At 39.4% G+C, this 10854-nt stretch overlaps 1 protein-coding gene across 4 annotated transcripts in view; it reads right to left on the bottom strand.

Annotated features, from left to right (window-relative positions):
- Positions 1 to 1404: 1404 nt before the first annotated feature.
- Positions 1405 to 10854, bottom strand: part of celf5a (cugbp, Elav-like family member 5a) — a 296973-nt gene continuing 287523 nt past the window's right edge. For all 4 annotated transcript variants that reach the window (XM_088999949.1, XM_088999953.1, XM_088999952.1 and 1 more), the window contains exons 11-12: positions 8279 to 8460; positions 1405 to 7814 (exon numbers count right to left, since the gene is read on the bottom strand). In XM_088999949.1, the coding sequence (XP_088856075.1) occupies positions 8333 to 8460 (128 nt within the window). In that variant the 3' untranslated portion in view covers positions 1405 to 7814; positions 8279 to 8332. The remainder of the gene's footprint in view (positions 7815 to 8278; positions 8461 to 10854) is intronic.

The following is a 10854-nucleotide window of genomic DNA, read 5'->3' as shown; positions in this document are numbered from 1 at the left end:
ATATATATATATATATATATATACACGGATAAAGGTGTTTAAGGCTTTATCGAATTTATCTATTTATAGATAGATAGATATAGAGAGAGCGAGAGAGAGAGAGCGAGAGAGAGAGTGAGAGAGTGAGAAATTCTATGCTATATATCTATTTTATTATACATTAAAATTTGATTTCCAACTCACATCAATAATCACACATTCACTAATTGTGTTGATGGCAACATTCGGACTATTTACTTCAACATCATTTTTTTATTTATTTGATTTTTATTTTGGAATGACTTGCATATATTTACTACAATACTGCATTACGTTGTGGACAAAAGTAAAATTCTGGTCAGTTATTATGCTTTTCGGTGCTGGAAATAGTGCAGTAAATCCTTGTTATGGGTGGATGCTGCTTGCTAAACTTGCATATTGCTCGAGAGACACATTTGTTGCCATAACGATGACTATTTCTTCCATTCATTCTTATATATTCTTTTTGGCAACATGTATATTTTTGGGGGGGATGTATCATTGCCGCCGTCATCTTCATCTGCAAAAATTAACATTGCCCTGGCCAGGTACAGAACATCATAAAAAAAAATATGACCCACGCTGATATCTGGACAAACATTTTCCTTGGTGAAGCAATATTATTTTAGCATCATGCTAACAAAACGATAATGTAACCTCCATTTCGGAGAGATAAATATCTGGCCCTATATGTGTTTTGTTTGGAATTATATACAAGTAACAACATTTTTAACAACCAGTCCCCCTTGGAACCGCTCGGAAATTACACATCTGCATAATAAATCCATCCGAGTTCCGACAATTTGCGACTCTCTTCCTCAACAAAGCCAACATTATACCGTAATTTATGATCTCCCAAGACCAGGGCCTGCACAAAGGGCGTGAAGATAAGAGTTTATCGGGAAGGGATTGATTTTCATTAAGTGATTTCAAGAAAGATGAACTGCTTCATATGCACACTGACCAAGAACTACACTTTTCATGGGCCATTTGCTCTTCTTTTCTTTTTATTTTTTGCCCTCCCAATAAGCAGTAATGTGATTATTACCTTCAGAATGCAATGATATCATCTGTGTTTACTGTAATGCTTGATGCAATGTTGGGTTCTTCGTTTTTATATAGCCTATTTTTTCAAGTTTTGAAAGGCGCTTATAAATACAATGTAAATACAAAAAAAATATTGTTTGCAACTGGGCGCTTAGAAATTACATGTATTATTATTATTATTATTATTATTATTATTATTGTTATTATTGCAAGGTGATGAATATTCCAAGGGCGGAGCTATATATGTTTTACAACAGCACCCCCTATCTTTAGAAGGTGGAATCACACACACATACAAACTACACAAGAAAAACATCCAGTTTGATTTTTTTTGATTTATTGTAAAATTGGAAAAAAGGAGAGAAAGAGAGAAAAAGCCCCAATAATCATTTCCTTATTCTTATTTTTATACACATCTTTATCTTACCTTGAACCGCAAATTAAATGAATCTCAAATAAATACATAAATAAATAAAGGAATAAATAAATAAATAGTTACATACTTGATTGATAATTAATTATAAAACCATTAATCATCAGTCATTAATATGAAGTCATCTAAGCAGCAAGTCTTAAGAAATTTTCAGCAAGGGTGGGGGGGAATGTTTGTTTGGTATCTCAGGCTAATATTCATAACCGTAGTAATAATACAGAACACATGTTTTTTACCCCTTGAATATAGCATATATATAAAAAAGATACTGCTTTTCCCTGTCAGTTGATCCATGCTGTACTGACACTGCCACAAAAAAAGAGATGGCAATTAAATACTAAAAAGACAAAACAAGAAAGAAACGTACAACCTGTAAACAGCGTTTGCCCTTCCACGATTACATAACAGCAGTGCTGAGTTGCCTCTATTGCCCCCTTTAGGTCAGTAAAGTGTACTCCACCAACTTTGTCTGACTGCTTTGTGCTGACAAACCAAAATATTCATATCTTCAGAGAGCAAAACCATGAACCCCGCACCCCGGTAACAAACCCTTACCTATATGTACCCCTACCCAACAAAGAAAGGTCCTGTGCTGATTTTCCATAATATACAGATTCTCATATTTATAATAAGCTACCATCCTTAGCATTCAAAACATATTGTTATCGAAGTTGTACCAATATTCATAATCTTAAACCCACCCAACCCTCATTGAGCATGCTCGTAAATTGAAAGGGCACCATTGTAGGATGATGGAAGATGATGGGTGAGAAAAGAAAGAGATGAGACAACAAGTCAAAGTATGAATGAGGCCTCACACAGGTGTATATATCGCCATCCAGATGGTTGTATTTCATGATATCACTTTACAAAATAAAATTAAGTCCATCCCAAAAAATAAATAAATAGAAGCATTTCAGTTTAAAAGCTGTCCCGGTAAATGGAGGACTTGGTGAGGGTATGCAGGGTTCAAAGGAAATCGGAGCATCAAGAGCCAAGTTATTGCATGTATAAAATGTGACAGTGGTGGCATATGCCACGAAATATTGACGGAAACTTCCAGGTTTGGCTCGTTTATGTAATTTTATGGTGCTTTGAGATTTGGGCTATAGCAAGTGCCAATTTATTAGTCATCCAAGATGAATCCTTTTCAAAATAAAACTGAATAATTGGCTTCAGTTTTGGATTTTCAATGCCAACATAATGTCACTGACGCGTGTCAGTAAATGATGTCAAGCAGGAATTAAGACACAATTTCTCTCATTGTGTGTTTGTTGATCTTGTATTTTTGCATTCTCAATGTCTTATCAAAAGTCCCCTTTCAGTAGTTGAAGTGAGTTGAGTTCACTACTATCATAAATAATGTCTTCAAATTATTTAAGATGATGATTTCTAGAAATGGCCGAAATTACTTCTTTTGAGCGAAATGCCCAACTTCCTTGTTTCATTTTTTGTTGGGTGGTTGTGTTACTCATGATAGATGTGAATCGAATCTCATCTAACTGAAACTGGCTTCGGGGACATGAAGATTAGGCAATTTGTGGACCACGCGGTTGGTCTGTACTAAGTGAATCTTATCCTCGATAGGTCATTCATTAGGAGAACATCTCTGACGTGATTCCATAATTTTTTGACTGCAACATACACAACGGCGTTTCTCCTCTCCGTTGTGTTCATTCGTGTTTCCATCAAATTTTGTCTGCCAGCCGTCACCCCCGGCCCACAGCCAACCCGCACCAACTCATTACATTTCAGCCACACACAGCTGCCGTCTTTAATTTGCATTAGCCGAGCTGTTGTGAAGGCCAAATTTAATTTGATTTTAATAATTCACACTGCTCAATAGCTGAAAAATCTCATCTGCAAATATAAAAAAATAAATAAGGACAAACTTGGAGACTCATCAGGATCTCGTAGGGCATCTATCACACCATCATTTGACAGCAGACAGTAACAGGAATTCACCAGGGAACTGGAAATCTATAGTACCGTTTTACTACATTATGAAAACATAGTAATGACTTTGAAAAAAAAAAAAAAACTTATTTTCCATAATGCTTATTTACTCAAATTTGTCCATTGGGAAAAAGAGGTTGATGTGAAGTTTATCAGTGACGTGCAGTCAGGGGAGGCAGGTGAGGCACAGCCTCACCTGTCATCATGGAAATATCAAATGAAAAAATAAATTAAACATTTTTGCTTTTTGTACTTTATGTTACTTCCGCGTTGAGTGAACGCTGGCGCATGTGGCTGCCGCTGCTCACCCACAGAAAAAAATATCCTGTGACTGTGTCCTTGAGAGTTTTGAAAGGCACTTATAAATGAAATTTATTATTATTATGTGTTAATTATGTTATTATTATTATTATTATTATTATTTGGCAAATAAGTGACGTTAGGGAAAAAATGTGGTATCAAATGATTATCGATTATGCACACACTCACACACACACACACACACACACACACACACACACACACACACACACACACACACACACACACACACACACACACACACACACACACACACACACACACACACACACACACACACACACACACACACACACACACACACACACACACACACACACACACACACACACACACACACACACACACACACACACACACACACACACACACACACACACACACACACACACACACACAGACACAGATTGAAACGCTAACAGCGTTAAAAGTCAATTTCATGTCGGATTTTACCTCCATGCATCTTGGTGGCTATGGCTTAGCATTATTTTAGATATATGGCGGCCTTGCGTGACTGACGCTTAATGGTAAGCACTCGTTTTGTCTGCAGCAGCTGTTGGCTGATCCACCTACAGGCCTGCCGCTGTCTAATTGATGGATCATTTTGCTCTTAATTTGACCTCCTCAGGCTGCTTATGCCCGACTGCGTATGAGCTTTCACGGCGCCATCATAGCCTCTGTGGAGAGAATGCAGCTGCTCTTTGCAAGAGAACAACTCATGTAGTTGACACTTTATACATGCTGTGATCTAACGATGCTGGAGCGCACCTTAACTGACTCTATAATTGGACCCCATCAACGTGATATGGGTTTTCTCAATGTCGACTTCCTAACGTGATTTTTTTATGTTCCCAGTGACGACATTCCTGCTCTGGCATCGATGGAGACAATCGCACTTCTTTTGAGATGAGCCAACATTGTAGCAGAATGTCTTCAGAACAAATAAGCACAAAATTACCATCCAATTTCACTGAATTGGTGTGAAATTATTACAGCTGTACATATACAGTAAAGTCTCGTTATATCGATATCGTTTATATTGATAATACTGCTTATTACGACACTACTTTCATTTCCCGTCTTTTTATGTATAATTAGTTCCGTTTAATAAGATTCATGGTTTTTACGATAATCCGGTTACTACGGTGCTCTTTTTCATCTCCCGCCGGCCATTTTGCTATGTTTATATCGATACACGCCATCGGTCGCGCCATTAGTCGACTTGGTCACGTGACTTGGTCACGTGAGTTTGTTACGTGACCAGCTCCCGTGTAGCAGACGAGATTGAAGTGTTTGTGTTAAAAGGTAAAAATGAGAAGCAGAAGAAGATTGAGGACTTTTTAAAATTGCATACATAATACAGTAAGATGTAAGCGTTGCAGTTTCCCTGTTGTGTTATGTACATGCCCACTGTACTGTATATGAATGCAATCGTTTTTGCAACAATGTTTCTTGTTTTGTCTGCTGAAGCGTGATGATTTTGAAAATTACCGTACATTCCATACTCTGTATTAAAGGACAACCGATGTCACTTTTTATTCAAATGCAAATAAAAATGACTTCACGCCAAGACGTCTTGCATTGCTTGTGAATCCAAACAATGGCTTCAGATTCGGGTAATATGCTTTCTTGTTACACATCCAGTTATGAATATGATTCAAATACACTGTAGTTCTGTAGAGGAAAGCATACATGTTTGCAATCGATTAAAGAATTATATGTGCCATTTTGAGGCAACATTGGGGGAACATCTATCACCCAAAAAAAAAGAGGCACAAAATGGCGAGCTCATGGCCAGCTCCGTTTCTTATATGGCGCTTGGATGCCCTCTTTTGACAGCTTTTGTTAATGCAGTTCAGCGCAGGACGGATATATCGACAGTACGGTTATATCAACATTTCTTCTAACTCCCGAGAATATCGATATAACGAGACTTTACTGTACTTACAAAATTGATTGGTTTGGCCAGATATTTCTGAACTAGAACATTTTGTAAGTAGAGATGCGTTTTCCATGCAAATGTCCTAAACCGTTCCAAGCCCCCTCAAAATTCAGACCTCAATGTTTCCTAAACTATAGAAATGCATCAAAATATTTCACAAATACGTGCTGAAATTAGATTATTGTGCAATAAATGGCTGTTGTGCACAATGTCTCACAGAATAGATTTTCACCTGAAAAACTGATCGGAAGATTTTCTCGGCTTTTAAAAATCCTTCAAAATGTCCGAGGCAAACACCAGCATAGGGAGCGATTGCTGGACTGGGGAACTCGGGAAATGGTGCCTCTTAACCAATGGGATGCCAGGATGATGCTTTGTAATAGCCAATATTACTGAAGAATGGTGACAATCCGGGAATTATTTTAATTTAATTAATTTATTATGAATTGTTTTCTTTTCGCCTCTCCAAAATTCTTGAATAAGCATGGATAAGAAATCATTTATTGTACCCCCTTCACCTCAAAAGAATCTTGAAAAAAATACTAGCCACAAATAATGTGTACTCCATCGAGCCAAATTTATAATTAATGTTGAATACTTCCACCCTTCCCTGCCCCTACCCTCCTCATCTGATCAATATTACCATCATCCTCATTATGCAGCCCTGGGAACTGATGGCTCCTATTAAGAGAGAGAGATATGCTGGCACCCGGAGGCGAGGCGACAGCGGGGGGACGATCTCCCCTCTGCGAGCAGCTGGAGAGGCTTGGCAGTGGGAGAGGGCGCGACCCGTGCAGACGCTGCCTTGGCCAACGGTGGCAATGATGTTTACAACCGCTGTCAGGCTCATTTGTATATTTTATGAAGCCGTTACAGACACTCTGCTGTTTTATTGTGCCGCACGTGTGGCTTAAACCGGATGGCACTTTTAGCACAAGGGTTTTACGCTCAGATTATCTGGAATATCAAGGCTTTAATGATGCAACGAAGGGAAAGAGGGAAGGAAGGAAGGCAGGAAGGAAGGCAGGAAGGAAGGAAGGAAGGAAGGAAGGAAGGAAGGAAGGAAGGAAGGAAGGAAGGAAGGAAGGAAGGAAGGAAGGACTTTGGATGAACTGAAAGAGTAGCCGCCATAAAAAAATAAACAAAAAAAGGGGGGGACTGAAACAGCAATGCCAATATGGCGGCTCACTTGTGATTTCACCCCACCCCCAATACAATTCACCAGGATGAAATAAATGATGAAAATGAAATTGTGCCCATAACAGAATCCAACCCACATAGTCTACACTACTAAAATAGTATTGTTTTTTCCACGTTTTCTTTTTAACATTCTCAAACCCATTAGTTACAAAAATCATTCCTTTTTTATTCTCTTACTTGCAACCTGAAGCTAATTTTCTCCTTCATGTCATTAGTAGTACGGTCGTCTCATGAATGAATAGTATGCGTTACTGATTCAGAACAATACAAATGTGTTTGGTCCTTTGGTCCCTTTTTGGAGTGAAAGATTCTCAGTTGTACTGTCGCTAACGGAAACCTCAGTGACCTCTTCCGGGGCTGGTGGCGCTGAGCTTGCTGTGTGACCGCATGAGAAAAAAGAGGGTGAAGAAGAAAGACGGCTTTTTTTCATCTTCGCCTTTGTGAACCCTCATTTGTCCAAGGAGCAGTAAAAGCCACAAGCGTATCTCTCATTTATATATGTGTATAGAATATGTAATATGTATAGAAATCTATTTGTCGTTGCTGCTTTTTCCTGTTGTTAGTTTGTTGCTTCATTAACAATTCAAGTCTCAACAAGAAAAAAAAGTTCTGTTGATCAAGTCTTTTTTTCAATTCTTTTTTTTCAGTTTTTTTTCCTTCCTTCCTCGCACTGTGCCATCTGTGAGCATCCCCCGACGACGCACCTCCTCATCTCGTTCCGACACAACTTAAGTCTTCATAAGTAAATGCTGATATGTCTCTCTCCCCCACCAAAAATCCTTATGTGTTCATTTAAATAAAATAAGAAAAAATAAAAACAACATATGTTGCTTTTCGAAAGGGGGAAAAAAAGAAGAGATAAGCCCCTCTGAAATATCTTCAGGTGTCGCCTAAAACCTGAAAAATAGAGCACAGTTTTCAGCTTTGAAGGCTTTAATATGGCCTAATGTCATCAGTGCAATGGTCTGCAGGGGGGCAAATGCAAACAGGCTTACCAATCCATGTCTCATATTTAACATGTCGACGGGTTACTTTGCATGCATGAAAAAAACCTAAATGACTAAATAAATGTATCATATTCAGACTAACTTTAGTGCTGCAACTATGCCAAATGGCTTCAACATTAGATAGACATGCATAATGTTTTGCATAGCAACAACACATTCTATATATTGCACTGGATTGGAAAAGTCTACACACCCGTGTTCAAATGCTTGATTTTGTAATATCAAAGTCATTCCAAAAGGAATGTGACCATATTTGAGCTGAGAGTTTGTAGACATGATCAATCGGAACTCTGTCTGATTGTGAAGCTATTCCAAATGAAATGTCCTGTGAGTATAAGGACACCCGCGACATACCTGTGCTGCTGCACCTGCTGCTGCTGCTGCGGTGAATATTAAACATAGGCTGTGTCAGTAAGGGCGGCTGGCATCCTTCGGTCTCTTTAGTTGGACTTTCAACCTCTTCATGCCAATCTGAAAGCCGTTCATGGCCTGGATAGCTGCTTGTGCGCTGGCGGGGTTGTCGAAGCTCACAAAACCTGTCGAAAAAATATGTACCATGATGTATAAATCGGTGGGTTATTTGTCTTTCTGTTGTTGCTTGGCAATCAATCATGCAAACATGAAGAATCAGATTTTAAAATCAAAGACACTCATGTGTTGTATATTTGAGCCATGCCTTTGAAATGAATAATGAAATATCTGCAATATTTTAATTTAGGGGGGTGTTAGCTCCATCACAAAGAAGAGTAACGTTGTATAAGCATTTTGTGACCACACTTGGAAAGGAAATGAGCACATTGCAACTGTTGTGAAAAACATGAATGGCCATTTTGTCCATCCACCCATCCATTTTCAAATCCACTTTTTCCTCACAGGTCGCAGAGCGTGCTGGAGCCTCCTCCAGCCATCTTGGAAAAGTTGATGCGGGACACCTTGAACTGGTTGTCAGTCAATCGTAGGGCACACAGATCCGAAACAATCATCCGCACTCACACCCACACTTTGGGACAATTCAGAGTGTTAAATCAGCCTGTCAGATATGCTTTTGGGAATGTGGGAGTAAACCAGAATACCCGGAGAAAACCCACGCAAGCCTGGGAAAACATGAAAACTCAATACAGGAAGGCCAGAGGAGTAATTGCCCATTTTGTGATTAAACAAATGTTTACATTTTTAAAGGGGTGTGCCTTGTTGTCATTCATTTATTTATTTATTCATTTATTTATACTGTATTATTATTATTATTATTATTATTATTATTATTATTATTATTATTATATATTTCTTTACATTCATGGGATGTGTGAAATGTTGACACCCCAAGGTACATTTTTTTTCACAGGACAGCAAAGAAATGATGCAGTCATTATAAGTCGCGAGTATCAAAGTCAAGGCCCGGGGGCCAAATCTGGCCCATCACATTATTTTATTCGGTCCGTGAAAGCAAATCAAGCATGCCAAGTGCCATCATGCCTCAAAGTTTCGTATGTAAACCACAATTCATTAATGTGCTGTGCGCTCTATATGTAATATGTGGAGGGGATGAAACATTCTAATGGCTTCCCCAAATTCATGACGGCCCTGAGAGGAAACCACAACCTACAATGTGGCTGGGGGCAAAAAAATGAGTTTGACACCCTTATTATAAGTGATCTACAAAGTCACCTTTATAAGGGCAAACTTTCAATTTCATTAGCTCATACGGGTGTACCAAATATTGGTCAAAGTGTTTCAATACAACATGACTCTGCCTGAGACATAACACCATCAGACCCCTCCCCGTCCCATGGTCACCTGCACTAAACATCTTGTTTCCAGCATGTGTAAAAATAAAGCCTTGAGAAGTCAGTGACCAGAAACTGCAGCGAAGTGTGTCTCCGCTTGATGCGCTCCCCTGCGTCTTGGGTGTCATTAGGAACACTCAGTGACCCGTGAAAAACAGCAGGAGATTCTCCTCGTATCCCCCTTCCCTGCCACCCCTTCATCCACATGGGATACATGTCTGCTCGGCTCTCGCTTGGCCCATTAGGGTGAAGGAAGGGTGGCGAGAATGCATAGATACACCGTGGTGGATAAGCAGGTGGGCGGAAGGAAGTGGGGAAGGAGGCAATTTGTGCTAGAGAGCAAAGAAGGGCCAGTTTTCGTCTCGTCTTCCAATAAATCCAAGTCAACAGGTGTCAAACTCTGGTCTTTGAGGTCTGCCATCCGGTATGTTTTAGGTGTTTTCCCCTCTTCCAACACAACTGCTCGGCTTATCAGCTCGCTCTGTAACAGCCTGGTAACAATTTGAGGACCGGAGTTTGACATTTGTGGCCTAAGCAGATCAGGGATTGTTTTTTTTTTTAAACGACAGTCTGTCACACAAAAACCATCAAGTGGCGATTGACACAACCGTGTTCACTTCTGCTTCTGCCAGGGCTTGAATGGCGGCACACTTTTTTTGGAGTTAACGTAAAAGTGATGATTGCCGATTAGATATTAACACATCAATGATGATCCAGACGCCTCCCGATCCAGAAGCTGGATGTTTACACAAGGGACACCATGGCTGACCAATCAGGATATATGTCGTCGTACTACAGTAGGTGTGAATTTATTTTACGACTGTTAGAGCGTCTGTTTTCTACTTCCCCGTTCAGTGTTTGACTTAAACATACATTCCAGACAAAATATAGCACTGAAGCAACTTACGAACAAATTCACGTCACGAACGACCGCTTGGAACGTATTTCGTTCGTATGATGGGGAGCGTCGGCAATTATGTTTTTTGTAATTAACACTCTTTTGACACAGTTTCCAAATACCAGATCACACTCAAAGCAATCAACATATGCAACTGTCCCAGCCATCCGCAACTTGCTCATCCAATCACATTCATACACTATCACTACCTAGCAAACATTTTTACAACTCTAACTCAAGTACGAGAA

This window comes from Hippocampus bargibanti, linkage group LG07 (genome assembly GCF_051943395.1).
Source record: "Hippocampus bargibanti isolate YZ-2025 linkage group LG07, ASM5194339v1, whole genome shotgun sequence".
Taxonomy (NCBI): Eukaryota; Metazoa; Chordata; class Actinopteri; order Syngnathiformes; family Syngnathidae; genus Hippocampus; species Hippocampus bargibanti.
This window is presented reverse-complemented; position numbering and strand designations above follow the sequence as displayed.